This window comes from Ciconia boyciana, chromosome 13 (genome assembly GCF_034638445.1).
Source record: "Ciconia boyciana chromosome 13, ASM3463844v1, whole genome shotgun sequence".
NCBI lineage: Eukaryota > Metazoa > Chordata > Aves > Ciconiiformes > Ciconiidae > Ciconia > Ciconia boyciana.
The window spans coordinates 11,157,402-11,175,253 of record NC_132946.1 but is presented as its reverse complement, the minus strand read 5'-3'; the positions used below and the strand labels follow the sequence as shown (position 1 = coordinate 11,175,253).

General features: G+C 36.8%; 1 protein-coding gene across 2 annotated transcripts in view; it reads right to left on the bottom strand.

The window, feature by feature from the left end:
- The window catches only part of PDXDC1 (pyridoxal dependent decarboxylase domain containing 1), a 33,873-nt gene that overhangs the window by 3,002 nt on the left and 13,019 nt on the right, over window positions 1-17,852 (bottom strand). For both annotated transcript variants that reach the window (XM_072877666.1, XM_072877665.1), the window contains exons 6-21: window positions 17,592-17,781; window positions 15,000-15,068; window positions 14,403-14,481; window positions 13,520-13,604; window positions 12,618-12,666; window positions 12,409-12,510; window positions 12,077-12,202; window positions 10,729-10,779; window positions 9,438-9,501; window positions 8,008-8,096; window positions 7,189-7,294; window positions 5,864-6,035; window positions 5,091-5,209; window positions 4,124-4,245; window positions 1,375-1,467; window positions 1,180-1,276 (exon numbers count right to left, since the gene is read on the bottom strand). In XM_072877666.1, coding sequence (XP_072733767.1) covers window positions 1,180-1,276; window positions 1,375-1,467; window positions 4,124-4,245; window positions 5,091-5,209; window positions 5,864-6,035; window positions 7,189-7,294; window positions 8,008-8,096; window positions 9,438-9,501; window positions 10,729-10,779; window positions 12,077-12,202; window positions 12,409-12,510; window positions 12,618-12,666; window positions 13,520-13,604; window positions 14,403-14,481; window positions 15,000-15,068; window positions 17,592-17,781 — 1,613 coding nt within the window. The remainder of the gene's footprint in view (window positions 1-1,179; window positions 1,277-1,374; window positions 1,468-4,123; window positions 4,246-5,090; window positions 5,210-5,863; window positions 6,036-7,188; window positions 7,295-8,007; window positions 8,097-9,437; window positions 9,502-10,728; window positions 10,780-12,076; window positions 12,203-12,408; window positions 12,511-12,617; window positions 12,667-13,519; window positions 13,605-14,402; window positions 14,482-14,999; window positions 15,069-17,591; window positions 17,782-17,852) is intronic.

The window sequence follows — 17,852 nt, the reverse complement described above, 5'->3', positions numbered from 1 at the left end:
AACTGCATGTGCTAGGTTGAGCTGAAACTGCCACTTGATGGTAATCCATGTCTGAGTACCTGGGGACATGAGCGCCGAGGCTTACAAAGACAAATAAAGTTTCCCCTCACACTCACTTCACAACACTACTACACCCAATATTCCTTTTCCGTTCTCCACTGGGCACTTGACACATTCCCAGCTGCAAGCTATTGAGCAGTGCACTTGGAAGGGGTATCTAGCTATGAGGGGCGTAAGTATTCCCGAGGAAACCTTACTGTTCTCTGCTATTAAGAATCTTCCCATTGGTGCATCAAGAAGCAGAAAGATCCCAAATACAGCAGAAAGCCTTCCTTGCTGTTTACAGACACCCAGACAGCTGGGCTATTGTTTTAGGTCCGACAGACACCTTGCCAAGTTCAGGAATATTATTAAGACTCTGCCACAAGTTTTACAGTGAAAATTTATAATTTCAGAAAGTATTACGTTAGTACATCGGTCTTAATGATGTAAAAGCTATAGACAGTTCTTTTCACATGAATTACAAATATATAAGTGATAGTCTTTTACATTGTAATATTCCATTCATTACTGTCTCCCACAAAGCCTTGTTGACACTAGTCCTCAGCCACTTTTAGCCTGTCCCTTGTCAGACCTTGCACTATTCAGCATGCAAACTAGTACTTTATCAATGCGGCAAGAGCCAGATGATATCTCAAACCAGGATTTCAGACAGAGACATCAAGTTCCAGTAGCACAGGGGAACAGCCGAGTGCCACTTTGCAAGCACCCTCAAGACGATACATGCGCATATACATGGGGAAGCAACATTCTAAGACCTGAGCTACACTTCTAGCTTATATATCATATTTATAAATACAGCATAAATGCCAAACTTTTGCAGCATATGTAGCCACAAGTCACAGAAATGAGTCCTCTATTAACAAATGCCAATGTCTAATACAGCTTTTTTAATGTGACTCAACATGCAAGAACAAAACGTAAGCCATACAAGGGAGGTTAAAAGATTGTCTTATTGGTGTTGCAGAAAAAGTGAAGAGCATGTTCTTTTACATCCTGAGGATGGATTATGTCACTCACGATTAAATCAGCACAGAAAAAGTATGTTGCAATTTTAGTATAAAATTGGAAGCAGTTCAAACGACAGCATAACATGGCTGCAGAGGCACTGAGTCCTACCTGCTGTTAAATTAAATGTTCTTCCCTTTGGTGAGGCTTGGAATGGAGAAAACCAGTTCAGCACAGAGCCTACTACAGGTATTTGTCGTAGGAGTCCCTGCAAAGTACACAATCAAACACTGGCTGGTGAGCAAGCTACCTATGTTGTGACAAGTTATTTCAAGTTACCTAGATAACTAATTTTTATAGCCTTACCTCTTCCAGAAGTCGTTCTTCATTTGCTTTCTGAAGCTGAAGTTGTGCTTCCTGTATCCCTTTTCTAACAACTTCAGTCATGTTTTCCAACAGCTAATAAAACCCAGAAATTATATTATTAGATACATTATTTGGACTTGAAAGTGTCTTTTTAGTTCAGTTTTGAGGATGCAAACGTGGTAGTCAGATATTTTTCTCCTTTAAGACAGTATTTGACAAGCACTGTTTCATTATGACTGTAAATTAAAGAATGTACAGGCTGACTGCAGGATTTTTAAAAGATATACCCAGAGGACAGAACGTCATTTTAAACAGGAATAGTACATATTTTTCTTTTATTTAGAGACGAGCCTGTGACCCAAATTCTTCAAAGATCTGCTTAGCACATAAGCGTTTGTCAGATGCTGAATCTGACCGGGAAGAATTTTTAGGTTTATAGAGTACATTTTGGTGTCTCTAAGTGCCCAGGACTTAAACCAGCCTCACAGCAGGTCTAACCAGGTATGTGTCCGTCTAGCTACAGGTTCAACTTTGGTTTTCAAATTTAATATACGACTGCCAATCTGATCCCTGTGGCATCCTATGCCAGCACCAGTGATGTTTTACACTGCAAAGGACAAGCAGCTTACTGGGAGAGCTGTAGAGGCAATAAATGAACAAACCCAAGAGATCAAAAAACAAAGTCACAATTTTGTCAAGTGCAAGACAAATGCCAATTTCCGTAACTTAATACAGCTTTTAATATTGCACAAGGCCTAGGTGACAGGCACTTCCTCCAAAATGTCAAAAATTTGGGTTACTATCAGTTAATAAAAACAAAGGAAAAAGAGGAAGCTGCTCCTTTCCCCTGGGGGAGAGGCAAGCCAGGAATTGACCACCACAGCAAGCTAAATGCCCCAACATACTGACTACAGAAGGGAGTGCAACAGGGGTGCATTTAGAATACAAGGAAGAACCACTGTGTTTTCTGGTCCAGTCAAGATGTTGGTCTTAAATTTTGGTTCTGCCTTTTCGTGTACTTATCTATATGTCCTAAGGGCTTGCTGATACTGGAGTAGGTTTTTTTCCTAAAAGTTTCCCTCTTGTACCAAACATTACTTATCTAAATGATGCAAGTGTCATTCTCACTGATTGGTTCTGCTTCTCAGTTTTGGATCAATTGGTGTAAGATCCTTTCAGTACCACAGATTTATTGTAGCTGGTTCCAAGGACTGCACCTTTCTGAGTCCTCCACTACTCTTTGCTCCTCCCTAGAAGCTTCAGGATCAGAGTGGCCAATATTCCAACATTCTGTTCCTAATCTCTCAACTACAACAGTTAAAAAACTGGGGGTACTCCACAGGCAAACCATCTTTCACCTCAGCCTCAAAGCAGCATAGAAAGTCAAGAGTGGGCAGAAAGTCGCTGGAAAACACTGCTAGAAGTTGTTTCATTGCCAAAACCAACATATTCCCATGGGCAGAAATAGGCAAAGGATTTCTGAAGTTCTAGTTATTTTTTAGGCGAGGAAAGTTGTCCTGGTTTTGGCTGGCATAGAGTTAATTTTCTCCCTAGTAACTGCTATAGTGCTGTGTTTTGGATTTTAGTATGAGAATAATAGTGATAACACACTGATGTTTTGGCTGTTGCTAAGCAGTGCTTACACTGGTCAAGGACTTTTCAGCTTCCCCTGCTCTACCAGGCGCACAAGAAGCAGGGAGGGGGCACAGCCAGGACAGCTGACCCCAACTGGCCAAAGGGCTATTCCACACCATATGGCCTCATGCTCAGTATAGAAACTGGGAGGAGTTGGCCAGGGGGTAGCAATCACTGCTCGGGGACGGGCTGGGTGTCACTTGGCAGGTAGTGAGTGGTTGCATCACTGGTTCCCCCTCTGTCCCCCTTGGGTTTTGTTCCTCTCTCACTCTCTTGTTGTTTTCCTTCTCATTACAATTTATTATTATTATTTTGTTGTTGTTATTCCAATTATTAAACTGTTCTTATATCAACCCACGAGTTTTCTTACTTTTGCTCTTCCGATTCTCTCCCCCATCCCCTGTTCCAGTTGGTATAGTGCTGTGTAGAACACAGCACTATACCAGCTGCTAGGAAGAAAATTAACTCTATCCCAGCTGAAACCAGGACAAAATTAAATGCCCAGCACTAGAGGAATGAAAGGACAGACATTCATTTGTGATGCAGGTCATTTAGGAATTCTACTTCAGGGAACATTTGGAGAACTCTAATCAGGTAAATACTTTTACACAAAGGAGTTGCATCATCAGCTTTATTACTTCAATAGGCAATTTGTTACTTCCGTTTTTAACCCACCACTTCAAAATTTTTCACATTTTAGGGCACAGTCTTATCTTAAAGCTGGTATAAACAATCTCAATCCCACCACATCTAGCAGTGATGAGAAACACCAGCTCACAATCAGCCCCCACCTTCTTTTTTTTTTTTTTGGACAGCTTAAATTTTAGTGATAAAATGAGCCTATTTCAGTACTACTGAAGTTTTTCATTAGAACTGCTGAATGCAGGACCATGAACAGAAATCAGGTAATCCTCAGAATACCATAATCCTGTAACAAAAGTTCTCCTTATGTGGACACAGATTATTACTTCCACAGTAATTAATACAGTTTATTGCGGGCAAGTACAATTTTTACTTTCACAAAGAACAAAACCATGTCCTGAAGCCAATATGGAAGGGAAACAAACAAACAAACAAAAGGTGCTGAAATGCTCTGTGATTTATTAATACATACTCTCGAATTTTCTTCAATTTCTCTGCCTGTTGCTGCAATAGTTTCAACTAACTCTGACACGTCCAGATCCTCAGTTACCATGCCAATATAAACACAGTTCTTCTGCCCTCCAAATTCTGGACCTGTGAGCAGAGGGAGAATCAAATATGTGATGTACAGAAATGCATTCTCACAACAGGTGCAACGCTCATGCTCGCAAATCTGGACATCCTAATACATACACACACACTCTTCAGTAATTAAGGGCAGTATCTGCACAGGTATGAATTATGCAGACTAAAAAGCTCTGCCCTGTGGGTTTCCAAAAAGAGAAGCGAAAACAACATCTAAACAGGAAAAACAGTGGATATTTTATACAGCCAAGGAGTAGACTACTAAGTATCAGAGTTGAATATGCTTCAAACTCGTTACTTTCTGCCATTTACAGATTACTTGGTTCCACAATTCTAGGGCACTTAATTTTTGAAAGCTGACTAGAAAAAGATCAGAGTTCTGAGTAAGCAAATTAATATTAATTCAGCTATAACATGGCACAATATAAATGTGAAAGTGCTGCTAATTATCATGGAAGCCATCTGAAGCTTTTAATCTACCCACAGAAAGCAGTGAACTGGTCAGTGCTTTTCACTAGATACAGCACTAACTGAGAAGGCTCAGTTTACAGAGAGGAGCACTACAGTTTTTACCCTTTCTGACAAGGAAACACTTTTTGGTCTAGCGCTCGTAAGTCAGTTTTCACAACTATATCTGAGAACAGTGCACGTTGCTCACCCTGCTGAACCTTAAAGAACTGAAATAGGGGTGAGGAGGAAACAAAGTTACAGATTTGTTTCTACAATGACCATATACGCAGCAGTGTAATTTTGCATTATAATGACCTATGTACGAATGATCTATTGAACCGTTATAACACAGCCAGTAAAATGACTAGTAGCTTGAACAGAAGTTTTTTAAATAGTGCGGTTACCCAAAGAAAAAGTGAGATCCGACTCCAGTTCATTTAATTTTTTCAGAAGTTCTGTATTGATTTTTTCTAGTTCTTTTTCTTGTTTGTCATCATCCTTCCCATCACTGTGGTAGTTGTATCTTCAAACCAAGCCAAAAGATAGTAATTTCACTTTACAGTACATACAAAAATATATAGACATTTAGCATGTTTCTACAAATTTCTGTATGTTACGAACCAAAAAACTCAAAACGTTACAGCTTAGATCAACAAGTTTATTGGCATTTGTCATCAGAGATTTTGGGGTGGGGGGAAGTTGCTAATGCAAGCTTAACTGAACACAACAGATTTCTAGGTAATATATTGATTATACTTCAACTGTTTTGACTATACAGAATCCTTCCCAGCAGACAGTATCAGAGGATCAGAAGAGACACTTGAAGGGTTTTATTCAGTATATTATTGAATCCCATTATAGATAAAAATCTAAGTTATATAGTAGGATGCCCTTGCGTATTACATATCCATCTAACAGATCCACACGCTGCCTCCAATATTAGAACTGTTGCCCTAATTTTGCTAAAACAGCTCTTCAGCTTTTCTTAAAAAAAAAAGTAAGCAACATTAAAAAGGTAATTTTTTAAAAAGCACTCAAAAGCTTCACCTGGGTGCAAAGCCAGATACTAATCAGCAAACAATACATACAAATCACCACTAAAAAGAGATCACATATTCCTTTCTGTTAATGCACAATCTATCCAGATATATAATGAAGAAAATATTGAAAAATTTACCTTACAACACCTAATCCTGGCCAGCTGAGATCTTCAATATACAACAAGCCTACTGTTCTTCTCACTTCTTGCTCAAATTCCTCTCTCAGTTGCAGTGTACTTGTCAATACCGGTATTTTCATTTTTAAGCAGTCTACTAACTGATCAACATCTTGTATTTCAGTTCCTAAAACTAAAGAGCTGATGTGTTAGTGTGATAAAAGCGAATGAACACACATATAGATGTCTGAATTAAATAAATAATCTGTAAAGAAACCACTCTAAGTCAATCTTAAATATAAGTTACAGAGAGTATTGAAATATCTTGATCTATAGAACAGTGTTTTTTCTTCAATTATCTAGCCACTGATACATCAAAATGGTGAGAGCTAAAGATTTCATTAAAAAGCTAATAAAAAGGGTTTTCTGGTGTTACAAACTAATGAGGACAATACCCTTTTTTGTTACATAAGCAGCTAGCACCAGAAAAATTCCTCTTCCCATAGCCAAACAGAAAATGAATTAGCTTCCATGCTGGTTTAAAAAAAAAAAACAAAAAACACCACACAAAACCCAAAACCAAACAAACCATCACAGCATCACCAAGTAATTTTATTCTAAAATCTACTTTTCAGTGTACACCAGGATTCTCTCACGTCAGTGTCAGGTCTTTTGATAGCCTAAGCTATTCACCCCACACAAGCTAAAAGGAGGTGCCATGCATCACCCTGAGCCCGTGCAAGTCACTCCATGCATCTGCTGAGTCTAAACAAAGCATGTATATGGTGCTGGCTTAAACATGAAATTTAAGACACTTTCCAAAACACAGATCTTAATCTTTTTTCCCCTCCTACATCCGTAATGATAGAAAAACCTAGAGGTTTAGTAAATAATTCTTCTAGTTAAGTAGTTATACTTTGAACACAAGCACCATTTCAGTGTTGAAACACCTGTGTAGAAAGGCCAAGCATATTCTTGCATTAAGCAGCTGAAAGAAGGAAAGGCAGGGATGATTTATCCTTTGCATTTCTTTTATAACTGTCAGAAACAAAGAGCTTCTCCCCTTGCTTCTCCTAATGAATTTTAAAAATAATCAAAATCTTTCTCTGCAGAGGTAGTGAGGCACTGTCACATACAACAGCTGAGCTACCTCTACTGCACCCGTTGTCAAGGCACAACAGAATGACAAAGCAGAGATAGTTTTGTTTTGTTTATACAAAACCCCTCACCATAGGAGAATATACTAAAGCGTTTCTTGAGTATATCTGCTCTTACACCAGGAGATTGTTCTACAATTCTGCGGCAAATCCCAGTTTTTACAAGTGGCTGAATTAAGTGAATGTTACCTGCAGAAGTCATTAGTGGGCTAAAACGCACACATGTGCCTTCATCTTCCAGTTCTACCACATCAACTCCACTGGCAGGAACCAGCTGTGCCAACTGCTCTCCTAGCTGAAGGAATAAGGCACAGTTAAAGAAGTGTACAGAGCATGACCTCCTGCAGTCACTGACTCAGGCTAGACTCTTCTCACAGTTAAGGAGAACCACATGCTGAACACAGCTTTCTGTATTTCACAAAATCACTTCCTGTAACAAAATACTTTAGCTTGCTGGTGATATAATAAAGTTGGACATATACTTATAATCATGAAAATTCAGCATATACTACAAGTGTTACATGTCAGAATTTTCTGCAAAATTGTCACTGTTATTAAGTATGCCATGACTACTATGCAATTGATCCAAAATAGTTATGTGCTCAGCTCTCTGAAAGCACAGGTTTCTAGAATTAGTTCTTTTAAGATCCGGAAAAGAAGGACTGCCTATTCACTACACAGACATTGTCAATGAAGTATAGAGCTGATTAGAGAATTGTAAAGTTTTCACATATTCCCACAAGACCAAGGAAAATAATCCACTACCAAAAGTTTAAGATGCAGTAATAATTTTAGTCGTAATTACATGTAAAATAATCAGAAATGTGAAAGCAACTTTGTTTCAGAGCAAATTCATCTTTTTATTCCAAAATGCCCACTAGTTTTGCAAAGGATATCAGATCAAGACTATCAAACTAGTCTACAAAGATTTTATAATTACTGACGAACCCCTGGAAGGATTCCACTGTCACTTCTTTTTTCCTAAAGAGAAAAAACATCCATTCTTACCCACTGATTGAAAGTGTCATAAATGTGTCTTTCGTTGTTTATTATGGGGTGCTGAATAGTTGAGGCCTGTGCAGCATGTGAGGTTTGATCTGAATCCAAAGATATAAGAATCACAGAAGTGGATTTTTATTTACTTAATTAAACAAAAGGCAACCTAAAATTTAGATAAAAGACAATTACATTTCCTAGATAATATAACACATCTACACGATGTACTGGACCTGAAGCAGACTAACAAGGATTTTTTTTTTAAAAGTATGTTGAACATGACAAATACTCAAAGTAAAACAGAGAGTTGAATATACTAGTTTTAAAAACAATCAATAAAATACTTCTCTCAGTTTTGAGGCTCAAATGCCCCAATGGAAATAAAACCAATGTTTTCACAGAGCAAAATCTTGTCACAGCAGGCTGCAATACTTAATTTGATGCATTCAGCTACTTTTTAAAATCAAGTTTTAACGATTACCTTCTGTTTTAAACCACACAAAAATAATACTAAGGACTTAAGAGTCAATTATACACATAAAACATGCAGAAATGGCCAAACATCTTACATCCTTATAATTCAGGTGAGTGACTTCTCCCTGGTAAAGCTTTTCAAATAAATGCATCAATGCACAAAGCAATCCACCAAGTCACTGGACCAGGATGAATAGGTTTACTTTGTAAGTGTGACCACTAATTAGATTAAAACCAAAACCAAGCCTCCCCCATGCCCAACACACAAAAATCCACAGACAATTAAAATCACCACTCATAACAGAACTACAAAGTTTTCTAGCAGTCTTTTGCCTCACCCCAGCTGGACACTTCCCCACCCACAGGATGTGCACATACAAACAGCACAACAACGTCACTGACAGGACAGAAATCCTCTTTCTTGGAGAACACGTCTAAGTAAGGATGTTCTGCTCAGAGCCACATGTGGCATGGCTACTGTATACTCATGACAGTATTTCCAGAGCTGTTCCTAATATGTTCTGCTATTTTTAAAACTATTGCAACAGCAAGCGTAATCAGTAAAACACAGAAACATGGTTCGTGCAACTAGCCATTAAAAGTTTAAAAGGAACAGAAAGCCTGAACAAAATCAAGGAAGATCTTCCCACATCAGTACACTCAAACACAGCTTGCATCTTATGAGAATTCCATCATCTGCTCTCAAGATCAAAATCATATGCAAATCTCTCCTCACTCAAGAAGGCAGAAAATGACTTGTTATGAAAATTTAAAACACTGCAGTCTATCTAAAAAAAGAAGCTATCACATGTGTGGATTCTATCATTAGATTATGACCAGCATTTACAACCTTTCTAAAAGCATGTTACACAAGAGAAGTGCACTCATCAAATCCATTTTATGAATCAGTAGTTTAAAAAACTATCAAGAGAGGGTTTTGTTTTAAAAAAAAAATAAAAATCACATACCTCTATTTGAATATTGCTGGAAAAACTTGAAAACCACCACTGGTGAACTCAGTTCATCTTCAACCTTAAAAAAAAAAAAAAAAGAGAGAGATTTTCACATATTTTTAAAGGTTTAACACTGTATATAATTCCTTTGACTGCTGAGCAAATCAGACCATTTTGTTTTGGCAGCAGTTACAAAGTTCACACTATCTCAGTATTAGAAGTTAAGTCTAGGAGTGTGAGCAAATGTATCTGTAAACACACGAAAGTAAATCATTATTCAGAATTAAGCAGAATTGTATTGATTTAAGGTATGCATAATTAAAGTTTGGGCACTATAAAGCAAGAAACCTAAGCACGTTCATTAGCAAATATACTGTACCCAAATAGTTTATTTAGCTTTAAGTATTTTCAGATGTTAACATTAAAAAAAAAAAAACTCTTGGAAATCGCCCCAGAGTCATTGGAGAACATCAAGAAAGTTCCAGCAGGAATAACAAGATTAGAATTGATCCTGCTTTGGGGGTAGGAGAAATGGACTGGGCAACTTCTGGGGCAATCTGAGGCTACATTTCACAATCCTTAAAATACAAGATTTATCTAATTAGAAGGGGGAAGTGCTACAGTAACTTGAACTCCCAAGGCCACTAATACTCTTGGAAAAACAATTTTTACAAAAATGGTTATTGTCACTTAGAATGATCCATGAATTATCTATTGCCCCAGAAAACTAAGCTGAATATATCTTCTATACATCAAGTGTCAATTAAAATTAGGGCAGGGGGAGGGGAGTAAAACCACCAAACCCTGTTGAACAGGACATCTCACAGAAACTGAATTTGGCATGAATACATTAGATGTAATTTCTAAAACTATTTCTGGTGTAAAAACCTCAGCTGGGATAATTTTTGTGTACAATTTCACAGGGTTCACAGTATCATCTCAACAGCAGGGTAAGATGCAGCCAGAATGTATTAGAGAGGCTTATGGAAACTGGTTTCATAAATGTATTACTGAACAAATCCATGTTTTAAATGGAATTAAATCAACCTCTGGAACCAATTTCTGGATGTTCTTCCTGTTAGCTCCACAAAGTGCATGTCAATGGTACAAATACAATCTAGAGGTCACACACAACCAAGCCACGCAATTTCATGGAACACCAGAACTTAATTAGAAAGATACCAAGCATCTTCAAGACAATGGCTATGATTTAAGTAATATTTTTAAATATTTTTTTAATCAAAGTTATTCTTATCATTTATCAAAGACTAAGCTATACAAGCAAAGTATTAAATGTAGACTGTACCGAAGTTTTAATGAAATCCAGGTTTTTCAAGTTTTCCAGCAACCTTTGACTCTAAAAGACCACAGCAGAAGGGAGACAAAAGGAAGAGACAAACACAGAGTTTTAGAAATTGAATATTATTCTGAAAAACATTAAATAGTCACTACCATCACTTCTATTTCTAAACAAAGCCCTACGACACGTCAAAGATTCATCCAGTTCTTATTTGCAAATTTAGAATGTAATGGAAAAATATTTTCTGTTTTTAGTAAAACACCAACTACAAAGTGATTTTCATTAAAATAAAGTCTTGGTGTATTTGTTGACAAAGTTCCAGAGATATTACAACTCCGCTGACTAACTAAAGTGCAGTGTGTAGCAGAACAGTTAATTTTCTCAAAGCTACCATAGCAACTGGTTATGATGGCTTTCTGAATTATTTTCATTAGAAAAGACATTCTGACATTGTGGTTTAAGACTATTAATAGACTATTATAAAAGCTAAGCTCAATCTTAGATGCCACAAAATCTTAATGACTAATGATTCTTTGTCACTCTTTTAGGTCTTTCATGCCAATAGCTTCTTCACTAACCATTATAGAAACTTTCCATTTCCATTTTGCCCTTCTTTGAATTTTTAGTAAGTGCTGTACCTTAAGGAAAAATGTTTTGCATATAAACAATGCATTTTTTAACTAACACATTATATTGGACCTTAATTCTTACTAGGGTAAGGACTCAACTTCAAAAATAGTGCACTTGCCACTGTATCTAAAGAAATGTTCTGAAGTCCTTTTTGTCAGGCATTTATAATTTACTATTACTTAAATCAGTATGATACCAAGTAGAGTAGGAAGATAAGAGTCTTTCTCTGAACAGCTTTCAAGCAAAATAGTTAAAACAGAGAAGTGACAAAAAAAATGAAGTGATTATGTTATTTTACTGTTTAGAAAGAACAAAGATTAAGTATTTCTCATTAAAAAACCCTAATCAAATATACAATCTGATAGTAAAAGCCCATCCCTCCCCCAAACACTTTACTCTGCTTTCATAATTTGTTTGTAACACAATATGAACCAATATGCTATACTGTCAACAACTACAGTATTTGCAGTTGATTTTTCTACAATGCACCACAATAATAAAAAAGATGTATTAACAGCTATTATAAAAACATTGGTAGGTGTAAGGGTGTTCTGTGATAGCCATCTGAGCATCGCTTGTATTATCGTTGCTATCTGAACTTTGTTTCTGGCTTGGAGACTCAAACTGTTACATCCAATGGTGAGGATTCTTAAGAACAGTCTCCAAGCCATACTCAAAGAAGCAAAAGTATCCATAAACAATGTGCCAACAAGCTGTTGCTTACTAGTTGTGAGGCATGCTTTATCCTCTCCACAATCCCATCGTGGCCCAGGTACTGCAAGGAGAGCCACAATGGCAGGGCACGGAGCTTCTCTACTGGCTGACTCGATGTCAGCCCAGCTGCTAAGGACTAAGGAGGAAAACAAACAACAAACAAACCACTATTAACCTCTCTTCAATTATTGCATTTTTGCCAGCTTATGGAATGTGTCACAGCTTAAAGAGGGGAGCTTTTGCAAATTATAATTTAGATGCTTATGAAGAACAAGACACTACACCATGATCAAAATTAAAGTCTCAAGATCTTGAAAATAATGACTGAGAAGTTAAACATACCAAAGATGGATCCTCATGTCTGTAGAGTGTCACTGCAGGTACAGCTGGGAGACCCAGCCAGGAACCCAGGGTAAGAGTCATGCTGTCACATTTTGTAGCAGCCTGAAATTTATTACAGTAAGCAGAATATAAGCCATATATATTTGGATTAGATCATGACCTTAAAATCTAGAGCACATTATTAAGTTTCTAGATATAGTAAAACATACCAGTACAGAAGAGGAGACATAACCCAAAGCCAAAGTTGCCAAATTCACACTAGAAAAATAAAGTGGTTTTAGCACATATTAAAAATGTATTAAGAGATAGCATTTTAATCTTCAGTTTAAATATTTCATGCTGATGTGTAAAGGGAGGTAATTTTTGCTGATGTTGCTACTAGATGTTGCTACTTGATATTCCAAGATTGAAAACCCACAAGTAAAAATCCATTTCAATCTAAAAATGTTTCAGTCCAACCTTTGGGGAAAACATCCCCCGATGTCCTACCCATAATTCAGCATCAATTTGGTATCAGAAATAACTATCATGCAAGTATAACACTATACAATGAAATATCAGGAGACCGAGGGTCTCTACTCCAGGCTCAAAAAAAATAATCTTAGAGTGATGGAGTCTTCATTAACATTGTCTAAGTTCTCGGAATTTCTTTTCCTCTTAGTTTAATCCTCCTCCCAGTTATGTTGCATATCGCACCTGCAGCTGTCTTCTTGGCAGCCTTCATTAAAGTGTCATCTCTTCCACACTCATTTAATTTTCCTTTCTCATTCTCAATAATCGCTGTATGATGTCTTCCCTGACTTGTCCTATAAGGTCTTTTTATCCATATTCCAAGCTCTTCAAAGCAAGGGCAGATAAGATTACCACCTGAGTAAAAGTAATCACTAACCTATGCTGAAACAACCCCTCCAATTAATTATTCCTGTATATGTAAAACAATCTGTATCTCATATAGTGACAAAATTATAACCATATAAGATGCTTAATATGGCAAAAATAAAGATGGTCCTATGGCCCTCTATTAGCTGGTTAGCTGTAAAATTATATGCTGTCCATTAGTCAGACTTTTTAATGAATATAGTTACACAGAAATAAATTTCAAGTTTCATACCCTTCTACATGGAGCCACATATTATACTGCTCACAAAGTTCCTTCAGTCGGCCAAGTTTATCTGTGTGCCCAGCACCTGGTGTCCCTTTGATGAAACGGGGAAAAAAAGGCAATCACAAAGGATAAGCATGCAAACTAGGACTCTACATAAAAGAACCTCTTGTACTGTTGTCAAAAAAGTCACACAAGAGCAGGAAAGAGGATGTTTAAAAAAGCCCACTACACAATATTTGTATCTGGTTCATCATGACTTACGTGCAATTGGAATTCTAGACAAAAAAAACAGAGATACTTGTTTTGCTTGTCAATATATGTTAAAAATGCTTCAAAAACTAGATGTCCTAGGCACTAAAAGACTCAGCAGCCTCAGATAAGAAATGCAGACATTTTGAATATATTCAAAGTACAACCTCAACTAAAGGAAGCTAAACCAAGATTAACATCTTAGATACTTTTCCAGTTCCAAAGCAAGTAACGGTCACCTCCTTCATTCATGCTTAAAACAAATTTTGTTCATGAGCAGTTCTGTTTAATTAACTAGAAGAAAAATATAATTTTTAAAGCTAAAGTTGATGGCACATGCATAAAAAAATTCTGAAGTGTTAATGTGAAACTGATTTTCAACAAGAGATTTGCACTCACTAAAATAAGTTCTAGTCATATTAATACATCAACTGACATAAGAACAACTGTGTCAGTACAATCCAACTTTAAATCAGTTGAATACAAACCCCTATAGACAGATAATTATTGTGTGGTCATTAAGATATTTCTTGACACACAACCACTAAGCTGTTTGAGAAAATATATTTTAATTTTGGATTTTATATATATTCATGAAATAGGGTGCTTTATTTGTGTATTGTTTGTCCATAGCACTTACCAGCATTGGCCACAAGCAACAAAGGCAGTTTTCCAGACTCAACATCATCTTTAATCAATCTGTCCAACAAAGCAACATCCTGTTATCAATAAGAAAAAGATTTGTATTTATAAATGTTTGTCAAACAATACAGAATTGTTTCTGCTGAACTGGAAGAATGTATTAAGAGTGAAAATGGACAGCATTCTGAAGTTCTGGAAGACATTATTAACATCTTTGTTTGTGGCTTGCAGTTTCTTCTCAAAGGTAAAATAACCCAAAGGTCAGATTTGTGAAAAATTTGTGAAAATTGTGAAAAATACAACACAAATACATCATGTAGTTTGTAAAGGTACCTCTGACTACACATATTCTAGAAATCTTGGACTAAAAAGCACGTTACTATATGCCATTAAAAATATCTTGCAAATGACAAGATACAAGCTGCTGGCATTTTAGAAGATTTCAATCTGCAATTTGTACAGCTATAACACAGAAGACTTAGAGGTTGAAAAACTGAGTACATTAATAAGCTTTTCCTAACAACATACTTGACATTCATTTAATGAGGGTTTAAAAAAAAAAAAGAAAAAGAGCTCTTAAGGAAGACAAACTTACCATTTGATGTTGAGATCCAAACATAGTGTTACAAGGCACACGGCACATGCAAGAAAGGGGTAACCCTAGCTGCAATAAAAATGATAGAATTTCAACAACCAAGATACACCCATTTCAAGTATTCACAGAAATATACAGTGACACAAACAATAGTAAACATGACAATAAAAAGCTGGATATTACATTATAAAGTAAGTTTCCTACTAAAACTTATAATCAAATTAATAGCAGAGAAAAGCAAGCACAAGGAGGAATTGGAAAAAAAAAAGTCAACTTTTGGTTAGCATGTCAACTCCATTCAGTTTTTCTAATGAGATACCTGTGCCCTTTACAACAGCCTAAACTCAATCCTCTTATTCTTGGTCACCCTTACAATTAATACATCCTATAAGCAAACGTGTGCTTTGTGCATGGGCCATGTTCCACTGGAGGTTCACAGTCACTTTACTACTGAGTAGAGAGCAATCTGCCTACTTTGATCACACAGCTCAGCTGACTATTCATGCTGGTAAGTCTGAAGTTCTTCCTTTGCTGTGGAGGCAAATTCCAGATAACTTTTGCATCATTAATGTGAGGGGGAGCTGGGGAATCAAAGTCTCTCTTACATTTTGATCTTTAACTTGGAAGATCACTAGTCAAGTGAAATCTAGTTGATCATACTCATCACTGAACAGAAGGTTCAGCAAATTAGGAGAACTACAGTTACAGACTAGTTTGTTTTTAACAGAAATTTGTTTCATTTAACAGAAATTGAATTAATGCCTGATTACTCAGTTCCAATTGTCTGCTCTACAATATACACTACTTCTCAAAATCTAAGATAAAATGCTGTCACTTTTAAGTTCAGCGATCACCTAATGTGGACAGGTTACCTTATAAACAAAAGATAAGGCACCACTGTTATTAGCAGTATCTACTCTGTACTCAGAAGCAAAAGGTTCCCAAAATACTGATTCTTAGCAGTATTTCTTGCATTGAGAAGTTTCAGTCAATAACTACATGCAACATTTGGCTTACCAAAGACACCAAGTTATTCCAGTGAACCTCTACCACCTACCTCCCAAGTCATTTTGGCAGAGACACGTTCCATCTATGATACCATTTTTATTTCACTGCAGTCTACATTTTTAACCTGTTAGTAGTATCTCTGCCTGCCTTCTCCAAAGGCTTGAAAAGCAAAGGCCCTAAGAACTTGACTCTTCATTTCAGAGCATGTTAAGTCTGAAAAAGATCACTAGTGCACTGAATGTTAGGTATGCAATACGGAAGTCGGTATATGGCCTCAATTAGCTTATTTAAGTCTACAAACATTCATGCAAATAAATACTTGGCAAAACCAACAAGTTTTAAACACAATTAGGAAAACCTAGGTTTCTTTAAAGCACTGGGTTGTAAGGGTAATCTTGCTATTCCAAACAAGACCTTTTGAAATGGGATTAGCACAGCCTACTTCTCGCTCAACTGTTTTCCTTCAAAAAAATGATAATGTTTATTGAAAGTAAGAGTACAGGGGCATCATTCAGTACAATATTTGCAATAACTCAGTGTTTAGAAATCCAGTATGTTTGGGCTTGGGTCTTTTTCACCATGACCAACAGCTTATGTAAAGTGCAATGCAATCTAGAAACAATCACTCACTTAAAAAAAAAAGTTAGCACACTTCCTTTCACTGAAAATATTCAGAAAATTTCTCTTCCTCCCACTGTATCATTGCTGCAAAACACAGACTGTAAACGCAACCTGAAAGTATTTTTCCAGACAAATGCTTTTAAATTAAACATACAGTCCACTACAGCTACTGAGGTTACCCCCAGTATGGACTTTGCTTCTTTTGCCTACGTTTTATAATTATGTTGGAAATCACAATTAATAAAGCAATACCAACACACTGTATAACATTCTTGTATTACTAGCCTGCAGATATTTGGCTGGCATCAAAGTGTGGTTTCACCTCAGACTCCCTTCCCCTTCCAGCCCCTGTTGTGTTGCTGTTTAGTCATGTTCCTATTGTTTCTACCATGAGGAAAAAGAAATAAGTTTTCAAATCACCAAAGTTATGCTTTTCCTAAAATCAACTGAGGCCAAAGCTCAGTCCTCACTCTTCAAAATGCCCCTTTTCATACTGTGTTTCAACAGGCAGACACATCATCCTAAGTCTTAGAAACTTATATAATTTTATAAACTATAAAAATCTACTATGTCCATAGAAAGGCAAAGAAGAGACGAGGATGAAGGGAATCTGCTCACAAGGAGCACTGATCAATGTGGAAGGAACAGGAAAGCTGCAGAGAGAGACTGCTCAGCTTGCTTGGGGATGCATGCATTCAGTCAACATAGCAGCATGGGGAAAAATCTGGAAAAAGCTTCACTTCTAACAGTGGAAGTTCCAGGCAGACACATGGATCTCAAGGAAAACTTTCACTGGCCCAACCCATTTACAAGACTGCTGCCAGTAGTGTACCAGACTGTACTGCAAGTACCAGTCCCTTGCAGGAAAAGTCTGAATATATTTTTAAAATCTAAATTTCAAGTAGGCAATATGAAGCCAGGTAGGTTCTACTTGCAGCTAAAACCCCAGCTGATTCACTTTACCTGATTGCAGAGAGCTTGGCCCAAGCCTGTTCTAGCTGCAGAACTAATGTATATGACAGGCTGCTTAGTATATAGCACATTAAATCCTTCTACTGTATAATCTTCATAGCGTGTGTGAATAACAAGTCGACAGATTTTTAGGAGACCTTCACGATCATCTTCATGATAATACGCTGATCCGTTTTCATACCTGCAAGAAAAGCCAAGTAAATATGACCAACAAAACCAATCGCTGGTTATTTTAATCACTAAACTGGCTAA